We start from the raw sequence: 22,796 nt of genomic DNA on the forward strand, positions 1-22,796 counted from the left end.
GGAACCTGGGTTGGGATCCAGAATCTGTTACTTATTAACCATGTGACCTTCGGCAATTTAAATTTCCATACTGACCCTGGGCAAGACGCTTCTCTGTCCCTCAGTTTTTTTCATCTTTAAAATGGGTAAGGTAGATCCAATGGCCTTTTCATCTCTAAATTTATGATTCTATGATCCAAGTAGTTTAGGCACTCTAGACCTCAGTTTCCCCATGTGTAAAATGAAAGTATTAGATTAGATAGCCCCAAGGGTCTCTTCTTCCTCTCTATCTATGACCCTATGGCCTACCCATCATTCTTACTTATTGATGCAGTTCTCGTAGTTGAAAGTGGCCTTGAAACCATAGATGGAGAATGTGACGATACTGGCAAAGATGGACGTGGAACTGTTAATCAGAGACACAATGATGGCATGCTTCTGGCAATTGTTGCTTGGCTCATTGTAGCTGGCAAAGGCGATCAGGCTGCCAAACCCGAGGCCAAGGGAGAAGAAGATCTGGGTAGCTGCATTGATCCAGGTTTGGGGGTTCGCTAACTGTTCTATCTGAAAAGTCAAAGGTGGAGAGGAAGCTGATGAGAGGATAAAGAGAAATTGGCTACTCTGGCACCAGGGTTTATAATATGGGAGTGAGTTAACAAGCAGTTATTATATGTTTACTATGTGGGGCAGCTAGGTGGCTCAGGGAATTGAGAACCAGCCCCAGACCTCAGAGGTCCTGGGCTCAAATCAGGCCTTGGAGACTTGCTAGTTGTGTGACCCTGGGCAAGTCATTTAACTCCCAGTTGTCTCACCCTTACCATTCTTCTGCCTTGGAACTGAAACTTATATCGATTTTAAGACAGAAAAAAATGCTTGCTCTGTACCAGGCATAGTACAAAACACTGAGAATTTAAAGAAAGGCCAAAAACCAATCCTTGTGCTCAGGGAACACATATGTACAATTCGATTTGTTGCTCAGACTATCTGCTAGAAATTTGGAAAGGTTGGTGGGGCCAATTGTGGAGAGCTTTCAGTTCTAGGCTGGGGAATTTATATTTTTCTCCTAGAGGAAGCTGGGAGCCATGGACAGTTTTTGAGCAGGGGAATGCCACAGTCAGATCAATGCTTGGGAAGTTTATTTTGGCAGTGTTGTGGAAGATGGAGTGGCAAAGAAGAGCTCGGAAGCAGAGAACAACTATGGAGTTCTTCAACCAGTTCAGATGAGATGAGAGAAGGACTTGAATGAGGGCAGTAGCAGTGAGAAATAAGAGAAGAGGTTGGATGTGAGAGATGGAGTGGAAGGAGAATGGGTGGGGCTCAGTGACTGATTGGATGGAGGGTGGTCCTATACACCACCAGTTCCTGGATACAAGACCTCCCCCAGTACCTGTGTGCTTCACTATGGAGCTCAAGGAGCAGGGAAAGGACAGAAAGAAGGGTGGTGGGGCAAAGGAGAGAAGAGGGAGTCTTCTTTCCATTCCACAGAGTCATCATGCTAATGATACTCATACCTCACATCTCCATTGTTTTATTCTTTCGAGATCACTTAAAGATGAGAACCTAAGCGATTCAGTGCTGGGAGAGACCTCAGAGGCCATCAAGTCCAATCCCCTCTTTTGGCAGATATGGAAACTGAGTCAGAAAGGGAAGATATTATTCTTTCTATTTGATCATTGAGAAGACTAAGTTATGAAGGTCCAGAGACACCAGTTAATTAGCCATTGAAATGGCTAGAAAGCGGCTTTTGATTCTGAGATCCATGCTCTCGCCCTCACATTCCTTTCTTCCTCTTTCAAGCTACCATAAAGCTAGAACCCATAGCAAGTGGGAGATTTCGGGCCCAGGACTGCAGAAGACAATCTTGTTACGCCCTCCCCACTCTCCTAGGCCCTCCAGGGCAGAATGGAGCTCCAGGAGGCTCCTACTCCTTGGATTCTCCACGCTACAGGGAGGCTCTGCTAAGGAAAGGGCAATCGAGGAAAGATAAAGGTTTAGCCTTACCTTGGGAGTGAACATGTACGCAAGACCATTGATGGCTCCATGCAGGGTGAGACCCCGAACCAGATAGATGATGAGAACACAGTAAGGCAGGGATGCAGTTACATAGACCACCTATGGGAGTCAGACGAGCCTGGTTAACCTCTCTATTACCAGCCCCAAACCTTCAGCCATTTGAGAAGAGGAAAGGAAGCCCGGCTGTGCCTCCGGTGACCCCAGGGGGAATTTTTGTCAGCATGGGACTATTTCCCCTGGACTTAGATTGTGGGTGCAGCCCTGGGTGCTGGTCTGTTTGGGGTGATTTTCATTTAGTAGTGGCTAAAATGAACAGGGTAGTGGATGGGACACTGAACTTGGAGCCATCAAGACTTGAGTTCAAGACTCATCTCAAACACTTAATTAGCTCATTGATGCTGGGCAATTGCCCTCTGCCTCAGTTTCCTCATCTGTAGAATGTAGGGTTTAGAACCCAAGCCCAATTGGAAATGGATGGTCCTATGAGAAACTCAGGAATAAGGGAAGCTCTATTACTTAAAAGGATCTTTTGGTCCAGCTAACAGCTGTAACATTCTAACAAGCACAATAACTTGTTAAAAGAGTCATTCTTTTGGAGGAGCAGCAAAAGTAACACTGGAAACAAATATAACTGATGCAATTATTTGTGACGTGGAGACTTCTGGGAAGGTTAACAGTTGCCCAGAATTGGGTTTTCTTTCTCAAAGTCTGTGATACCCAGATGAATGTGCAGAACAAGGTTTGTGGGTGGCGTGAGTTTAGTGGTATGACCCTGAACTACTACTACTACTACTACTACTACTACTGCTGCTGCTGCTGCTGCTGCTGCTGCTGCTGCTATCACTACTACTACTGCACTACTGCTACTGCTGCTGCTTCTACTACTACTACTTGCTCTCCTATCACTGCTACTTCTTTTTCTTCTTCTACTACTCCTATTGCTACTACTACCACCGCCACTACTACTGCTATTGCTACTCCTATTGCTACTATAATCACTACTCCTGCTACTGCTTCTACTACTACTACTGCCACTACTATTACTACTATAATGGCTACTACTACGACTATCATTACTATCATTACTACTACTACCACTACTATTACTGCTGCTGCTGCTGCTACTACTACTTCTACTAGCTAACTAGCATTTATATAGCACCTACTATGTGCCAGGTCTGTGTTAAGCATCTTATAAATATTGTCATTCGATTCCTTCCACAACTCTGGGAGGCAGGTGCTACTATGGTCTTCATTTACTTGATTAAGCCAAGACAAAGAGAAATTAAATGACTTGTCCAAGTTCTCCCAGCTAGCAGGTACCTGAAGCTGGATTTGAATTTGTCTTCCTGACTCCGGTCCCAGCACTGTGCCACCTCAGTGCCATTAGGTGTACACACCACTCCTGTCATTTGTATCTCTGGGCATCACCTTTCCAAGGAGCCTGCAGGGTTTTTCCGCTTAGATTGTTTGCCCTCGCTTTATGGCCAAGCTAGCTGAAGGTCATGACAATTAAACCCGCCTGCAGCCCCCCAAGGAGAGGCGAGGTCCTGGATGTACCAGGACCAGATGTTCTGTGCCTGAGAGTTTTTAAGGGATTCATGGGTGAAATGGCAGAATTGGTAGCCAGAATGCTGCAGTGCCAGAGGACGGGCATTCCTAAAAAAGAGACTTTGGAAACTCACAACCAGCCTCTCTTCCATAAAATAACATCAGCAGGGGGCAACTAGCTGGATACTTCCCAGCTGTGTGACCCTGGACAAGTCACTTAACCCCAGTTGCCTAGCTCTTACCATTCTTCTGTCTTGGACCTGGCACTTAGCATTACTTCTTCGACAGAGGGGGAGGGTATTAAAAAGAAGGTCACCAATTCTTTGGAGATGGAAACAGTTTTCTGTAGAGTAAATCTAGCCTGACTAATCTAACTGAATGCTTTGAGGCAGGGAGAAGATGGAAAATTAATTTAAAACTGTGAAAAGCCTTGGAATGGGTTATATATCAATGGTGAGGAAAATGGAATTTCTGTGGGATTAGAGAAAATGTTTTGCCAGGAATAGGGAACTGATTTAGATAGGGAGGGACAGCTAGCTGGCACAGTGGCGACCAGGTATGGAGTCAGACAGACTCATCTTCATGAGTTCAAATCTGGCTTCAGGCACTTACTAACTGTGTGACCCAGGGAAAGTCACTTCCCCCATTTGCCTCAGTTTCCTCATTTGTAAAATGAGCTGGAGAAGGAAATGGGAAATTACTTCTGTATCTTTGCCCCCAAAAACCTCAAATGAGATCCCAAAGAGACAGACATGACCAAAAAACAACCTAACAACAAACTTGGATATAGGGAACAGATGGCAGGTATAAATAGAGGAAAGTCTTGAATAGCACTTCCCTATTTCCTAGCCCTTATCGCTCTTCTGCCTTATAAGCAATACTTAGTATCAATTATTTTTTTAACCCTTTACCTTCTGTCTTAGAATCAATATTGTATATTGGTTCCAGGGCAAAGGAGTGGTAAGAGCTAGGCAATGGAGGTAAAGTGACTCACTCAGGGGCACGCAGCTAGGAAGTATCTAAGGCCAGATTTGAACCCAGGACCTCCGATCTCTGGAGCTGGCTCTCAATCCACTGAACCACCCAGCTGCCCCCACTTAGTGTCAATTCTAAGACAGAAGGTATGGATTTTTTTTTTTAAACCCTTACCTTCTGTCTTGGAGTCCATACTGTGTATTGGGTCCAAGGTAGAAGAGTGGTAAGGGCTAGGCAGTGGAGGTCAAGTGACTTGCCCAGGTCACAGAGCTAGGAAGTGTCTGAGGCCAGATTTGAATCTAGGACCTCCCATCTCTAGGCCTGGCTCTCAATCCACTGAGCTACCCAGCTGCCCCTGGTATGAATTTTTTTAAAGGTAATATAGGTATTATTATCTCCATTTTATAGATGAAGAAACTGAGACTTAAGTAGGTTAAATGACTTACTCATAGTCATACATAACTAGTAAATATTAGAGACAGAATATGAACCCAGAACTTCTTTTTATCCAGCCCTTCTGGTTCCAAGGCCTCTATTTATTCTGCTATAGCTAACTCACATTATGGGTCCAAGATAGATTGTTAAAGGAAGGGATTGATATTTCGGAGGAAACTTTGTCGACAGCAATCATACCATCTCACAGTATTTCCCTTCCTGCCTTTATAGACCCCAAATAATAGATTGGCCAGATCACCAGTGCCCCCCCCCCAAATATGACCAATCTTGGGTTTTTTCATTAAATGTTGTGTGATCAGAGGGAGAAACTGAGGCCTTGTGATTTTTTAACTGGCCCTCCTTTTTCTCAGTCACTTCTGGACTGCCTTATTGGACGGGTCAAGGGACTTGGGACAGAGGACTAAGTCAACCAAGTCTATCTTGACCTGGTGCCAGCTCACCCCTTGGACTTTTCCAGGGCGGGTTAGAAAGATGAGTATCACCATTCTGGACCTGGAAGATCCCTCGAAGGCTATCTAGTCCAACGTTCTCATTTTACAGATGAGGAATCTGAGGTCCAAAGAGTTGCATGGACTTGTCCCTGGTCACATAGGTTGTAGGGATTTGAACTCATGCCCTTGGACTTGTGAGTCCAAGCTTTTTCTTTCCTGGGTGGTAGTCCCTCCCCCTAAGCTCAAGGGGACCTTTACACACCTTTCTTCCAGTTTCACGTTATAACGAGCACCGAGATCTTACCTTGCCTGTCGACTCGGTGCCTCTCAGAATACACAGATACACCACCAGCCATGCGAGGATGAGGCACAAGGCTTGTTCCCACTGGATGCCCCCATTCTCCTCAATGGAGGGCGAGATATTGAGGGTTTTCCGGTACCAGAAGTACTGAGTGGATGAGGCTTTCTCACATTCTTCATCATAACTGGTGAGATTGCTATTCAGTGGGCAGCTGGACCATGGCAAGGGATCCTTTGGGATCAAAACAATGATTATGCCAAGTGTGGGTAAAAGAAGAATGAAGGACAGATGGGGAAGGGAGACAAACAGCTCTGTAGTGCCTACTGTGTGCCAGGCACCAGACTAAGTGCTTTACGAGGATTCTCTCATCCAGTCCTCAAAACACCCCTGGGAGGTAGGTGCTGTTATTATCTCCATTTTGAAGTTGAGGAAACTGAGGACATCAGAGATGAAGTGATGTTCTCAGGGTCACTCCGATTTGAACTCAGATCTTCCTGACATTAGACCTAGTGCTCTACCCACTACACCCTCTACCGGCCTCACCCACAGGGCTGAGACCAAGAGGGAAGCTCAAAGGGAAGGAGGATGAGGAAGTGGATACTCTGTCTGAAGACCAGACTTGGGAGCAGAGGCAGAAGGTCAGAGGGAAAATCCAGTCATGCTCAGAAGAAAATGGGGACAGAGATGGAGGAGGAGTAGCAAAGTATTCTGGGAGGAGAAAGATAAAGTATGTCAATCAGTGATGAGAGGACCAGACCGAAATGTCAAACTACAAGGAGTGGTAAAGTAGAGGAGAAAGGACCACAGCATCTACTGCAAACGTAAGGTAGAGAAGCCCCTGCAGGGCCTAACTAATCTTATCTGTAAAAAAAAAAAGTAATGGGGAGGGACATCTAGGTAGCTAAATAGTTAGAGCATCAGGTGCAGAGAGAGGAGGTCCTGGGTTCAAAACGGCTCTCAGATATTCCCTAGCTGTGTGACCTTGGGCAAGTCATTTACCCCCATTGCCTAGCCCTTGCCTTTCTTTCCTGGAGTTGTTACTAGGTCAGAAAGTCGGGATTTTTTAAAAAAGGAGCAGGGATTAGATTTTGGACTGGCTCGGGATGTAATGGACTTGAGATGCTGGTACGAAGGGCTGTCGGTCACTGCAGTTCTGAGATAAGTGCTTGGACATAGCTGCCGTTCTAAACATTTCCTTTCGTCCAAATATGCCTTATTCCTCCTCCAGAGGGTAGGGTTCAGCGCTTGTTTGTGCGTGACCCAGCATAACTCGGAATCACAGCACAGGGGAAAGTACACGGGAAGGGAAGGCTTTCTACACACGTGGATTAAGAGCCTTTTTTTTAACAGCTGGAAGGGACCTTCCAGAGAGGATGTTACGGAAAATAAGAAAACCAAGCCCTAGGGAGTCTCATCGACTTGTCCAGGATTACACATCTACTTGCTAGAAGAGATCAGTGTCCTTCCCCCTTTTCTTTTTAAAAAATATGTGTATTGAGGAAGCCAGGTTGGCCCAGTGGATGGAGTGCTGCGCCCAGAGTCAGGAAAACCTGAGTTCAAATTCTGTGGCGGACCCTTGATTCTGGGCAAATCACCTAATTTCTCTCACCCTCAGTTTTCTCATCTGAAAAATGGGGACAATAATAGCACTGGGTTTGGCACATAGTAGGGGCTTACTAAATGCTTGTAGACTTCATTTTCTACATTTCCCAGGCTTCTCTCATAAAAAGGCTGTAGCATCTGTCCCCGCCGTTGACTTATATTACCCAGCATGCATTGCCTGGGATGCTGAGGTCTTTTGCTATGATTTGTCTTTTGGTGGGAGTTGGGGTATAGCTGAGCTGATCTGCAGACAGCTGGGGCTGTGCCAGGAACGGCAATACCTTTGTCTCCTCACCCTAAAGGAAGGAGAGCCTGGCAAGCCCTCAGACAAGTGCCAGGAGCAATGAGCTTGGGAGCAGGATGCAAAGAGAGTACAAGAGAGAATAAGACCCTCAGTGGCCCCGCTGCCTTTGCTGCTGCTCTCCAGAACTAGAGAAGAGTGACTGGGGAAAGATCACAGCTAACCGAGGTGGAGCCACATGGAGCCAGTGAGGAATGGCCGTGGGGATGTGGTGCTGAGAACAAAATTGAGGAAACTCCTCCTCATTTGTCCTTTAGTTCATTCTGCCTCTACATCCCATCTTTCATTTCTTCTTCTTTTTAACTGTTAACTTCCATCTTAGAATCAATACTGTGTATTGGGTCCAAGTCAGAAGAGCAATAAGGGCTAGGCAATGGTGGGGAAGTAGCTTGCCCAGGGTCACACAGCCAGGAAGTGTCTGAGACCAGATTTGAACCCAAGACTTTGAGTCTCTCGTCTTAGTTCTCAATCCACTGAGTCACCTAGCTGTCCCCAGTGAGGCAGTTGGACTAGATGGTCTCCATGTTCTTCCTTTAAAAAAAAAAATCCTTACCTTCTGTCTTGGAACCAATTCTAAGTATTGGTTCCAAGAGGGAAGAGTGTTAAGGACTAGACAATGGGGATTAAATGACTTGCTCAAGGTCACACAGCCAGGAAATGTCTGAGGTCAAATTTGAACCCAGGACCTCAATCTCTAGGTCTAGCTCTCAATGCACGCCCCTCATTTCTTTAAGACTTCTATTTTGGTATTTACTGTGTGTTCTCAAAAGAAACAAGTTTCCCTAAAATATAATTTTTGTGTAGATGTGCTTTGGGAAGGGGGGAGAGAAGAAAAAACAGTTGAGCAAGAGGCAATGGTTGCCCAAGAACTCATGCTTAGGGAAGAAGATTTCCTTACTAAGGGCTGATATTTTTCTCACCTGGGAACTTAAGGTAAGAAAAAGACATTTTTTTTTAAACCCTTACCTTCCGTCTTGGAGTCAATACTGTGTATTGGCTCCAAGGCAGAAGAGTGGTAAGGGCTAGGCAATGGGGGTCAAGTGACTTGCCCAGGGTCACACAGCTAGGAAGTGGCTGAGGCCAGATTTGAACCCAGGACCTCCCGTCTCTAGGGCTGACTCTTAATCCACTGAGCTACCCAGCTGCCCCCAAGAAAAAGACATTTTATTGATACATATTGCAATAGCCTCTCAAAAGCAGAAAAAAGGGAAAAAAGAATTTGTGCCATCCTTGACAAGATAAGCCTGTATTTTTTTTTTCCTGGTGGAAGGGAGCTGGGTAAGAAGAAGTAGGAGGAAGTTGTTCTGTGGCAGTGACCTGGGACCAACTTTCCTTCATTTACCCCCAAAACTCAAAGAGCCCGTCCTCAGGGGCCGAATAAGGACTTCGTCAAAGGAGGCACTTGAGAGGAAAAGCTAGAAGAGTGGCTCCATCTACTTACGGGGGGGAGCCAGAAGGAGGGAGTAGTTAGTTCTCTTCCATCAAATCCCAAACGCCACTCCAACTCCCAACCAATATTCAACTTGAATGCTTCAAGAAGCTGTCTTTTCCCTCCTCCCAGCCTCCGCAAAATGTGGACACACGCTCTTTGTACCTTAGTGCTTTGAGGGGGTTTTATGGCTAAAAGCATGAAACAAAACCCATTCCAGGGGCTCCTCGAGTTCCGATGTGCCGCCTCTAGGATGATGGAAGGCACATCACTGTTCACAGCATGGAAGAACCTTTCAGAATAGGCATTCTGTAGTGCTCTGGAGGACTTAGGGTCATCCCCACCCAAGGGTGTACTGGTAAATGTTTAGCAATTAGCTTTCTGGGGGAGAAAAAATTAAATTGTGCATGACACATTTAATCTGCATTATTACCCTTTTCTCCATTGCTTTCTTAAGTCTAGACAGTGACCAAAACAATAAAGCAAACATCAATGGTAGATTTTCTGATTTCTTTGGTGATCATTAGGGAGATGCTGGAGCGGGTTCAAGGACACCACTGCCTTTACTCCACAGGGAAGAACGAGGAGGGAGGCTCTTGTGCAGGTATATATCTTCTGGGTTTTCATTTCTCTTCTTCCTTTTTAAAAAGCCTTACCGTCTGTCTTAGAATTGATGCTAAGGATCAGTTCTAAGGCAGAACAATGGCAGGGGCTAGGTCATTGGATTTAAGTGACTTGTCCAGAGTCATTCAGCTAGGAAATGTCTGAGGTCAGATTTGAACCTAGGACATCCAGGATCCAGGTCTCTACCCACTAAGTCACCTCACTGTCCATGGGTTTTCTTTTTTTTTTTTAAACCCTTACCTTCTGTCTTGGAGTCAATACTGTGTATTGGCTCCAAGGCAGAAGAGTGGTAAGGGCTAGGCCATGGGGGTCAAGTGACTTGCCCAGGGTCACCCAGCTGGGAAGTGGCTGAGGCCAGATTTGAACCTAGGACCTCTCGTCTCTAGGCCCGACTCTCAATGCACTGAGCTACCCAGCTGCCCCCTGTCCATGGGTTTTCTAAAGAGTAGCCAATGCTAGTGTCTCCACTCATTCTCTGGAGAGAGTTGTGAAGGTACATATACCAGAAGGAGTTCGCGTAAGTCCTCGGAGCCTTCTGGAAATTTTTAAAGGGAGTTAATAACACGCAGTGTCCCAGGCTCAGCGTCTCTTCAGCTCTCTTCTGCTGTGTCTTGTAGCAGGGCACAAATCCCCTGACTTTCCCTTGACTGGGACTGATTCTTCCTGCTGCTCTAGAGTGTTCCCACCTCCCTGTGCCCCAGGGTGTTAGAGGGTAAAACCCATCACTTTCTTCTGTCAATGTCCAAACTGGTGAGGCAGAACTTCCAGATTCCTTTGCTTTTTCCTCCCCTACCCCCAGGGCAGACATTCAAATAGTGTTCTTGGAGCAGCCCTGAGTATAACATTAGCCCACATTGGTAGGGAGCTTTAAGATGAGCAAAGTGATCCTCAGCAACTGTGGGGATCTAGAATTGCTGTTCTCCTTTCTCAGATGAGGAAACTGAGGTTCAGAGAGGTAAAAGTGACTTGCCCAGTCTTCCGTGGTTAGTAAGGCATGGAGTCAGGACTACACCCCAGCCCTCTTGAGGCTCAGGACACTCTCCACTTCAGAGGTTCTTAATCGGGGGTCCAGAATTTGGTTTTAAAAAATATTTTTGTAGCTATGTTTCCAAAGGACTCGTTTGCTTTGTAATCCTATACATTGACAAATATTATTCTGAGAAGGAACCCACTGACTTCACCAGGGGTACATGATGCAGAAAAGGTCAAGCACCTCTGCTCTACACCACGCTGACTCTCAATAGTTCTTGTCAAGGAAAACACACAAACTAATTCTAATAACAATCCTGAAGTAGAGAGAACTAGCTGAAACTCACACTCATGGCCATCAAAGAACATTTGGGAAGCCCCCTTTGGACAAAGCAAGTAAACAGTGGGAGATCAAAGCAGATGATTCAGGAAGTCAGAACAACAGGAATTTAATAAAACTGCAGGCCAAAGCAAAACAAGGAAGGTCTCTCTGGAGCACTAGTTAATTCCTAATGAATCTCACGAAGTGTCCTCACGTCTTTAAATCCACACTGTTTGGAGTTATAATTGCGTAAAATGTGGTCATTAGTTCTAGGTAGCACAAGCAAGAACTCTCATCACTTCTCTAGATTCACTAATCATATTAATTTGGACTAACTCTAATTTCTCCGTCTCCTCAATACAACAGGAGAGAAGCACCTCAATTCATTTACTGAAGGATAATGGAAACTGGCATGCCAATTAAGCTCCATTTAGTCATGCCCCTTTCTTAGCATAGTGGCAGTTGGAAGACACTGGCACTGGTTTCTTGACAGGGAAAATGGATAAACAGGGAAACCTCAAGGCTCAGTGTTAGTATCATTCAGACCACAGGATACTTGTGGCCTTAGAATACAATTGCCATGATCCTTTTCGTTTTCTTGGCTTAGATTTTTTTTTTCAATCAATGAATAGCGATCTTTTCTCCCTTCCATTTTCTTTGCTTTCCCAGAAAAAATCCAAAACATGTTATGAAGATGTATTGTCAAGCAAAACAAATTTAAACATTGGTCATTTCCAAAAATAGATATATTTAATCTGCCCCTCTAATTCCATTACCTCTCTATCAGATTGAACATGCTATACCCTGACCCTCAACATCGTGTCATTGGTCCTCTTTGGGTATGAAGGGCAAACAAGCAATAACATTAGATGAGTAGGCAGCAGATTTCATCATGAGTCTTCTGGAGTGGGATTGGTCATTGCATCGATCAGAATTCCCCAGTCTTTAAAGTTGTTTGTCTTTTTCACTCAACACTTTGTTTCCTTCTCTATAAGCTCCCTCTAAGACTTCACTATAACATCAAAAATATAGTGAACAAACAATCATTCATTTTACAATATTGTGGTTTTTGTAAACACCATTCTCCTGATTCTGTTCACTTCACTTTGCATCAGTTCATAGAAGTCTTCTCAGGTTTCTTTGAAAGCATCTTCTTCATTGTTTCTTATAGCATGATAATATTCCAACAGTCATTTACTTTAACATATTCAACCATTCCTCAGTGGCTGAAATTTGGCAGGTATCCCATTGATTTCTAATTCTTTGCTACTGTAAAATGAGCTGTTATAAATATTCCTACATGCAAAGGTCCCTTGTGTTTGATCTCTTTGGGGTATAGATCTACTGGAGATGTCATTGGGTCAAAGGGTCAAAAGATATCACAATTTAATTGCTTTGGGGGCAAAGTTTTGAATTGTTTTTGAGAATGGCTAGACCAGTTCATAGTTCCATCAACAGGGTGTTATTGGAGGGCAGCCAGGTGACTCAGATAAAGAGTAAGACCTGGAGATAGAAGGTCTTGGATTCAAATCTGATCTCAGACATTTGGTCTGGACAAGTCACTTAACCCCCATTGCCTAACTCCTATGGCTCTTCTGCTTTAGAATCAATACACAGTATTATTGATTCCAAGAACGAAGGTATAGATAAAAAAAACACCAACCAGTATGTTAATGTACTTGTTTTCCTAAAACCCCCCCAGAAAGTATTTTCTTTTTTTATCAACTTTGTCTGTTAGATTTTGTTTTTCTTAGGACATATATTTCCCTTAATCTAGTCTCTCTTATTTTTTCTATTCCCGTTTACTCCTTTTCCTTCTGTTTCCCTATCGAGTGAAATGTATTTCTATCCCTAAATGTGTGAGTGTATATTTCCCTTCCTTGACCAGCTTAGATTAAAGTTCAAGTGTCACCTACTCCTCTCACTTCTTATTCCTCAGTATATAGACTTTTCCTTGTAGACCTCAATTATATGAGATAATTTCCCCCATCCTTCCTCTCTTCTTCCTTCCCCACACATTGCATTCCTCCTCCCTTCCCTTTCCATTCTTTTTAAAAAATCATCAAAACATAACAGAACCACTCTTAGGCTCTGTTTAATTAGATATCCTCTGAGATCTCTGATGATGATACATTTCTAAGGGGATAGATGTACCTTCTCCCTATATTAAAATACAAACAATTTATTCATGCTCTGTCCTTTATAACTGCTTATTCGAGTTTCTCTTGACTCTTGTGTTTGCACTTCCAAGTTCCTATACAGCTCTGGTCTTTTTTTCCCCCCACCAGTAATGCTTGTAACTCTTCTATATTATTAAAGATTCATTCCTGACCCTTTTGTATTGTATTCATTTTTGCTGAATAACTTATACTTGGTTGTAAGTTTATATTTTCTTGCCTTTGCCTTCTACAATATTTCCTTTCAAGCTCTCTGAACCTTTAGAGAAGTGACTGCTAAATTATGTATGATGCTGATTATGGCTTCACAGTACTTAAATTCTTTAATTTTCTCTGCTTGCAGCATTTTTTTTCTATGATTTAGAAGCTCCAGGTTTTGGCTATAATGTTCCTATGACCTCCCTCCCTCCCTTCATTCCTTCCTCCCTCTCTCCCTCCCTCCCTTCCTTCCTTCCTTCCTTCCTCCTTCCTTCCTTCCTCCTTCCTTCCTTCCTTCCTTCCTCCTTCCTTCCTTCCTTCCTTCCTTCCTTCCTTCCTTCCTTCCTTCCTTCCTTCCTTCCTTCCTTCCTTCCTTCCTTCCTTCCTTCCTTCCTTCCTTCCTTCCTTCCTTCCTTCCTTCCTTCCTTCCTTCCTTCCTTCCTTCCTTCCTTCCTTCCTTCCTTCCTTCCTTCCTTCCTTCCTTCTTCCTTGTCAAGGGGATAAATGTTTAAATTATGAGTGTGCACTATTTGAATCGAGCACATGAGTATTTCTTGACATCAGAAGATACATGCAAAGATTTCTGGCCATGAATCTACAATTGCCCAAATCCCACTAAACCCAAAGGCTGTTCCATTTTGTCACTAGAACATGCTTAGAGGAAAGGGGACATAGTTTTCTTCCTCCCAAATGACTATCAGAGTGTACTTCCTCTTCTCTGTTTCCTTGCTCAGTGAGAAGAAGATAATAGAAAAGGGAGGAGGCTATTGAAGTGCCTTTTTGCTGGACTTGGAGTTAGGAAGACCTGGGTTTGAATCTTCCCTATTATACTTAGGTAATGTATGACCATGAGTAAATCACATAACCTCTACGTTTTAGTTTCCTCCTTCGTAAAATGGGGATAATAATACCCATGCCCCAGTTATTGTGAGGTTCAAGTGAGAGAATATATGCAAAACACTGCACCAACTTTACAATATTATATAAATGTATATTATATATGTATATAGATATGTATGTTATTACTATTAGGAGCTACCTAGCTCAGTGGATAGAGTGGTAGGCCTGGAGTCAGGAAGACCAGAGTTCAAATCTGCCCTCAGATACTCATTAGCTGTGTGACCCTAGGCAAGTCACTTAACTTCTGTTTACCTTAATCCACTGAGGAACGAATGTCAAACCACTCCAGTCTCTTTGCCAAGAGAACCCCAAATGGGTTCACCAAGAGTTGGCCATGATTAAAAGACTAAACAACAAGTTATTGTTACTATAGGAAATTCTTATCAAATCCCTTGTTTGAGTTGAATCATTAAACTGAAGACATCAGTTTCAGGACAGTGAAGTCAAAAAAACAGAATCAGCCCAAGAAAGGAAAGCCTTCGGGGAGATGGAAATTCATGTCCAGAAGGGAGCCCACAGAAAGGGAAGATACTGTCCCTGAGGATGGGCTTTCCACTCTGGAAGGGAACAGAAGAGATAAGAAGCCCATCTTACCCAAACAGTCAGAGAACAGGGAAGGACCCTGAGAAGAAAGTGTAGGAGAGACCAAGTCATCACCTGCTTTGGGGGGTGGGAATTTCACTCTATTTTCCATAGATCTTCTCATAGTGACTCATCCCTGTTCTCTCTTATTTAAAATCTCCTTTATGAAGCCATATGCAATGATTTTACAACAATGAACCCCCAGGAGTTATAGGGAAGATGCAAATGTAAGTGGGTGAAGGGACTTCCACTGGACACAGCCATCCCCCAGTGGGGATGCTTCTCCCTAGTTTCCCACCCCAGCCACTTCCCCTCATTCCATCCTGCTTTGCTCTCAGCCTGTTGTCCAGATGAATGTTATCCGGCTCATCTTCCAGTGCCCCGATTCCCCACGAGGCAATACAGATCCCAATTTCAGCCTCCTTGTGACTCTCTCCCCAGCCCTGGTGTGACAGCCAGAGTCTCCCTAGTTACCTGGAATGAATGGAAGAGGTACCAAAAGGCCCAGGCATTAATCACATTGTAGTACATGGAGAGGAAGAAGGAGACGACCACGCTGGCAATGCCTGAAAGCAAGACCAAGGACCAGTCATTGATGGTTTTCTGCACTCATGATGACAACTAGTTCTTCGCTGCAAGGCTCAGGGCCACCACGAGCTTCCACAGCCTGATCCTGCATGAAGGACTGGCTTCAGCCAAAGAGGGTCTCTTCCCTGTTTCTCCAAACATACCCTATGAATTCTTTTTATTTATTCATTTATTTGTTCCTTCCCTTGTTCATGTATTCATTCATTTGCTTATTTTATTTATTTATTAAACCCTTACCTTCCATCTTGGAATCAATACTGTGTATTGGTTTCAAGGCAGAAGAGAGGTAAGGGCCAGGCAATGGGGGTAAAGTGACTTGTCCAGGGTCACACAACTAGGAAGTGTCTAAGGCCAAATTTGAACCCAGAACCTCCTGTCTCAGTGATGTTTGCATAATACCTTATGTTCATTTTTTATAACTTTTATCTTCTGTCTTAGTGTCAACTTTAAGATAAAAGTGCAAGAGCTAGGCAATTGGGGTTATGACTTGGCCAGGCCACCCATCTAGGAAATGTCTGGAGCCAGATTTGAACCCAGATCTTTCCACCTCTAAGTCTGGTGCTCTATTCACTGGACTAGAAACCCCCTCCTTGTGTTCCTGTTGTGTAGTGTATATTATACCATATAGTTCTAGAGCAGGAAGAGTCAACAGAGGTTATCTAATATAACCCCCCCCTTTTATAGGTCAGGAAACTGAGGCCCAATGAGGTTAAGTGACTTGCTCAAAGTCATATAGGTCCTGAGCACAAGAGGCAGAATTTAAACTCAGACCCTCTGACTCCAGAGCTAGCACTCTTGCCACTGTATTATGTCCCATCCTCCCAAATAGATCATAAGCTTTCCTAAGACAGAGACTCTGTCTTGTCTTTCTCTACACCCCCCCCTTAAGTGCTTTATATGGTGCCTTAGACAGAGCAACCCAGCAGGCACTTAATAAATATTTGTTGATTGTGGCTTATTCTCCTTCTCCTTCTTGAATATATTATTCAAGGAATAATGTGTGAGCTTTTAGAAAGAAAGCCAAAGATCACTAAGAGTCAACATAGCTTCTTCATCAGGAAGAAGTCGGGCCACAGTCATTTCTGTGCTCAATCAACTCATCTGTAAAATGGGTATAATTATAATCTTTACTGAATTGTTATAAGGATTACATGAGTTAACAGATGTAAAGCTCTTCTAAGCCTTAAAGCTCAACATAAATGTTAGATATTATTGTTGTTATTCATTTTTTGGTTGGGTTGCTGAACTGGTAAGTTAAGGGAACACTGGACCCAAGTATACCAGAATTTCAGCAAACCATTCGACAGTGTCATCTCATATTCTTGTGGACAAGATAGAAAGAAGTGGGCTGAATGATAGAGCAGTTAGGTAGATTTGGATTTTGAGTCTAAAGAGTGATAATTAGTGGTTTTCCATTGAGGTCTCTAGTAGAGTTCTCCAGGGATCTTTCTTTGGTCCCATTTTTAAACCCTTACTTTTTTATCTTAGTAACAACTTTACAACAGAAGGGCAGCAAAGGCTAGGTAAATTAGGGGAAATAACTTGCCTAGGGTCTCACTACGAGTAAGTGTCTGAGGCCAGATTCGAACCCATGTCCTCCCAATTCCAGGCCTGGCACTCTTTCCACTGAGTCATCTAGCTGCCTCTTTTGGTCCCATTTTAGTCAACATTTTTACCTATGACTTGGATAAAGGCAAGAAATTGCATGCTTGTCTAATTTGTGGGAGAAAGAACAAACATGACAACAAAACCAGAGGCATCTAGTGGGGCAGCCAAAAAAAGTCAATGCAGTCTAAAACTACAGTCATGAAATCTTAGTGTCTCCAATGCTGTTTATTGTCTATTTTTGAAAAGGACCAATGACATCATGGGGTGATGTCTCCAGTGAGGGAGGGGATCATCCCACTGCTCTGTGTTCAAGACTGATAACATCTGGAATGTTGTGTTCCACTGACAGTGTCATATTTTAAGAAGAGCACAGTTATGCTGGAATGTGTCTAGAAGAGAGTAACTAGGATGGGGAAAACCTGGAGAATATGAGATATAGGGTCTGGTGGAAGGGATCAGAGACGTGGAGAAAGCAACAAAGCAACATCTGGAGGGTACCAGAATGATCTTCATGTATCTGAGTTTACAGACAGAGGGAATTGACTTACTCTACTTTGCTCCAAAGAACTGACCTTAGAATTGTGTTGGCAAACCTGTGCCACGTGTGCTGGAGTGTGCCCAAGGGGGCCGCTCCCTTTCCCCTCTCCATGCATACTTGAGGACATTTCTCCCATCACCCACCCCTCTGCCCATAAGTCCAATGTGAATGCTTTCTCCCTTCCCTGTCTGGGGTAAGGAGGGTGCTCACATGTGGTATGAAGGTTGCAGTTTGGGCATCCATCTCTAAAAGGTTCGCCATCACTGCCTTAGAGTAATAGATGGAAGTGGCCAAGATGCAGATTTAAGATTGTAATTAAGGATTCCTATCAAAGCACTTAACTGATTTCTTTAAGTGGACTGCTAGGTGGTACAATGGCTAGAATGCTGGCCCTAAAACCAGGAAGTTTTGATTATAGCTCTTGTTCTTCTTCCATTTTATTTCTAAAGCACACTTACTAACTGTAAAATGGTGATAATAATAGTGCCTTACCTCACAAGGTTGTTGTGAGGATTAAAATGAAATAATATTTGCAAAGTGCTTTGCAAAATGTAAAGTTCTACATAAATTCCAGTGATTATTATTAATAATTATCTACTACTGAATGTGGCCTGAAAAACAACACATCTGAGGTGTTAAAAATTAACAGTCATTCACAGCAGAGTCACTTTCATCTCCCAGGCATCAACACCAGGGAGATGGATTGAATCTGCAGCAGACACATATGTCCGTGTGCATCACTCTCAATTTTTATCCTCCCTTTTGGAACTCAGGGTAAATAGAATATTGACTTTGGCCACTAATGGTGAAAGGCAGCCTGGTTTCAGAGGGCATTTTGGTGACTCTCCCCATTGCCTGGGCAAGTCCATCCAGACTGACTTGGGATCACCTTGTTTCTATACTAATAAATTATAGATCCACCTAAAATACTCCACTGCCACTTTATCTGTGGACCATGAGCTGGTTATGCAAGATGGTGGCAGTATAGAAGAGAGGTAGGTTGCAGGAGAGGCCATTCAGTGGCATCTATAACAGCAAAGGAAGAAGGGAAGAGGTCTTGCTTTGCCTGCAACATGGAGGCAGATTTCTTTGGCCAAGATAGCTAGAATTTGACTATGACCTGTTTCTGTCTGTTAGCTTTAGTTCCTAGGAGGGCATTCATAGGAACATTGGATTCTAGAAGTAGAGCTGAAAGGAATCATAGGGTCCTAAATATAGGGCTTGAATGAACTCCAAGGCCAATTAGTCCAAACCCCTCACTTTAGAGATGAGGAAATTGGGGTCTGGAGAGATGATGTGACTAGAAAGTGGCAGAGTTGAGATTTGAACTCAGGCCCTCCAATTCCAGATCCAGTATTCTTTTTCCATTGCAGCAATGTTGCTGAAGTGGAGTAATAAAATGGAAGAAGAACAAGAGCTATAATCAAGAGATTTGGATTCAAGTCTATTTCAATAGAATTTTAACAAAAAGAGTAAACTGAGGCAGATCTCCAAGCAAGACAACATTTTTAGCAGGGATATGTTCCCTGTCAATAAATGGGTCAGTAGCTTGCCTCCGTTCATGCCAAAGATCGTGAAGAGATGGACAGCTCCCTTTTAAAAGGTTTTGGAGAGTACAGACCAGAGAAGAGTAGATGACATAATGGAAGTAAGGGCAGCATGACTGATTACAGAGCAGAAACTCAGGGAACAACGTGATTGGCTGGAAGTTTGGTAACGGGGTCTAGAAACAACCCCTCTTCTTCTCTCGTGAGCCTAAGAAGAGCTCAATGTTGGTACCCATGTAAAAAACAGCGACCAGACGATGAGACCACAACCCAGACATCCTTGAAGGTTAGCTTGGTGCATGAAGAATCTAGGTCTGACTTCCTCTCTTTCTCCCACATTCCCCAAAGTTAGCAAAATTCCTTGAGGCAAGACCAAATCAGTGATTAGCAGAGGAGCTGGATTTCTAAACTTAACCCCTTATGAACCACCTGAAGTCTGGAGATCAGGGACAAAGAACCATGACTTGAGCAGTTACAGGACAAAATCAATTCATTGTAAATAGGATCAACCATAAATAATGCAAGATTAATCTTATTCTTTTCAGGTCACAATAGCTGGGCAATCTTAAGCACACTGATTGATCTCACAGAGTCTCCGTTTCCTCCTCTGTAAGATTGTGATAATAATACTTGTATTACCTGCATCTCAGGAAAGTTATGAGAAATGTATTATTAGCAACATAGTATAGAGGTCTCTAGAGGGTACAATGTGTAGAGCACCAGTCAGATCAGAGTTCAAATCCAACCTCAGACACTTACTGTCTGCTTGGCCTTGACCAAGTTACTTCACTTCTGCCTGCCTCAGTTTCCTTAATGGCAAAATGGGGGTAATAATAGCACCTACTTCCCATGGTTGTTGTGAGGATCAAATGAAATATTTGTCAAGTGCTTAGCACAGTGCCTGAACAACAGTAGGGGCTTAACAAATGCCAGTTTCTGTCTTTCCTAATGATAAGAGCTGATTCCAGTGTGAAACATGGGTTCAAATTTTGCCTCTGACATATGCTAGTTTGTTAATCCAAGCACGTTACTTAACTCTTTAGTGACACAGGCAACCCTCTATGGCTATAAGTCACAGAGCAGGTGCATTGGGAGGCTGAGTTTACCAATTAAATCATGCCTTTTCTCCCACCCCCAATATTCTCACTTACTATCTAAATTCTCATATTAATTATCTAATATCTATATGGTATCTAATATCCATAATCAAATACCAGTTCAGCAATTCTGCAGATAACCAGCCTGTTCTTGTTCCTCGGACCCATCTCTTCCTTTCTCATCCATTCTTATCTCTCCCTGACCTCTATTGTACCCAAGCTTTTCTTTTGAAGTCTTCTAGTGTTAACAGATACAGCGATGAACACAGAACTCAGTGTTCTACATTGGATAGAAGATGGTGCTCCCCACTGGGGACCTACACCTGCCATGATGGGGTGAACAAGATAAGAAGGCCAGAACGAGGGACCTACCAACTCCTCGAAGATAGGGGCTTATTGTGTTCCATGCTCCAATACTCCCCTGCCGCATCCGCTGGCCCACTGCCAGTTCTAGGTAGAGGAGGGGCATTCCTTCAACCACCAGCATGATGATATAAGGAATCAGAAATCCACCTGCAGGAGAAAATAAGCAGAAATCATCTTTGCCATTCAGTTTGGAGAGAACGCTGGCGGTGGAGTCAGAGAGGCTACTTACAAATGCCAGCTCTGCTAAGCCCCCTCCCCTCTCTGGGGGCTTCTGTTTTCTCATTTGTCCAACAAGGGGACTAGACCATTAAACAGTCACCGGGGTTTCTTCCCCCTCTAGGCTATGGCCCTGTGAATTTAGTTGCTGAGCATTTCAGCTTCTTGCTTGCTCAATTCAGTGGACACCTATGGAGCAGCGACCCCATGGGAGTCTACTAGGCACTGAAGAAGATACAAAGATGAAGATGATGGAGTCCTTGTCTTCAACGGACTTATAGTCTCGTGGCAGGCACGATAGGGTCAGAAACCCTCATGGACCCTCAAAATAAATAAAGAAGAGTACAGTGGGATGAGAGGTCAAAACAGGTGGAATCCCTTCGGGTTAGAAGAGAGAGGGGCAGCATCGTAGGTGGTGTTTGAGCTGGGTAGGTTTTCAACTAGCAGAAATGGGGGGATGAGGACACCCCAAAGGAACAGCTTGAGTAAAGGCGTGGAGATGAGAAAGGACCAAATGTGTTTGGACCCGAATGGAGGGGAATAATATAGAAAAAGAGAGTAGGATGAGAGGCAGGCCATTGGGTTCTTGAGAAGGTTAGAAAGGTTCTTATGAGCTTGGAGAGTCTTAAAAGGGAGCATTTGGAACCCTAGCAGCATTCTTTAGCCCAACTCTGTTCTCCCCCCATGTTTGGAATGTTCCACCCCCTCACCTCTGCCTCCTGGTTTCCTTCCACTCATATTCCACTTTCTACCAGAAGCCTTTGCTCATCTCCCTTCATGTTGGAGCCTTTCCCCTGAGGTTACCTCCCATTTACCCTGTATAGGTCTTGTTAGTACATGGATGTTGACATGTCATCTCCCCAATTAGAATTAAGCTTTTTGAGGGCAGAAACTTTGCCTTTGCCCTTCTTTCTCTTCTCAGTACTTAGCCCAGTGCTTGGCATAGAGTAGATGCTTAATAAATGTTTACAGATTGTTGACCAATTAATTGTCCTCAACTAATAAACCGTTTCACAAATGTGTGTCCACAGTCACAAAGTGGGACCCAGGGAGAAAGTAGATGGGTCAATCCACGCTGGAGTGATATGGTATATAATAGAAAGAGCACTAGCTCTGTGGTCAGAGAACGTGGGTTCAAATCCTGACTCCTCTACTTTCTACCTGCTCTCTTCTTCTACTTCCTTCCCAAGGTTTTGAACAGAAGAGTCAGATGGTCAGCTCTCCAAAACGTATACACGTCAGACTATCCTCTGAGCACTCTCCACCCCTCACCTATTTTTGTCCTACATGAAAATATTCTAGTTATGACCGAGTACCAGTGTTACTCTGGGTGCAGTAGTGTGGATAGTCTCAGGGTTTTTTTAACCCTTACCTTGTCTTAGAGTCAACTGATTGATCAAGAATTGAGAAGAATAAGCAAGTGGGGTTAAGTGAGTTACCCAGGATCACACAGCTAAGAAGCATCTGATTTAAATTCAGGGTCTCCCCTCTCCAGGCTTGGCTTTCTATCCATTGAATCACTTAGCTGCCCCTAACCTTAGTTCAGTCCCTGAATCCTTTGGGATCTCCAAAGCCCTTTCATAGAGTCTGCAAGGTCAAAACTCATAATACTAATATACCATTTGCCTTCTTTCTTTTTCAACTACATATTATACGAACTAATATGGCAGATAGGTGGCAGAGTGAATAGAGTGCCAGACCTAGAGTCAGGAAGACTCATCTTCCTGAATTCAAATTCAGTCTCAGACACTTACTAGCTGGGTGAAGCTAGGCAAATCACTTAACCCTTTTTGCCTCAGTTTCCACATCTGTAATATGAGCTGGAGAATGAAATGGCAAATAACTCCAGTATCTTTGCCAAGAAAACCCCATGGGGTCATGGAGAGTGGAACACAACTGAAATGACTGAATAACAGCAAAAATATACTAATAGATATGTTTATAATGATACTAATATATTCTTTGCTTTCTCCCTTTTTCAACTACACATCTATGTGAGGTCCAGCTTTCTTCAAACATGAAACTC

At 43.6% G+C, this 22,796-nt stretch overlaps 1 protein-coding gene across 1 annotated transcript in view; it reads right to left on the reverse strand.

Moving 5' to 3' along the window:
- Positions 1-22,796, reverse strand: part of SLC6A20 (solute carrier family 6 member 20) — a 51,637-nt gene that overhangs the window by 16,566 nt on the left and 12,275 nt on the right. The window contains exons 2-6 of the mRNA XM_016426425.2: positions 20,561-20,701; positions 15,285-15,376; positions 5,710-5,937; positions 1,981-2,091; positions 302-543 (exon numbers count right to left, since the gene is read on the reverse strand). Coding sequence (XP_016281911.1) covers positions 302-543; positions 1,981-2,091; positions 5,710-5,937; positions 15,285-15,376; positions 20,561-20,701 — 814 coding nt within the window. The remainder of the gene's footprint in view (positions 1-301; positions 544-1,980; positions 2,092-5,709; positions 5,938-15,284; positions 15,377-20,560; positions 20,702-22,796) is intronic.

Source organism: Monodelphis domestica, chromosome 5, assembly GCF_027887165.1.
Source record: "Monodelphis domestica isolate mMonDom1 chromosome 5, mMonDom1.pri, whole genome shotgun sequence".
Classification (NCBI taxonomy): domain Eukaryota; kingdom Metazoa; phylum Chordata; class Mammalia; order Didelphimorphia; family Didelphidae; genus Monodelphis; species Monodelphis domestica.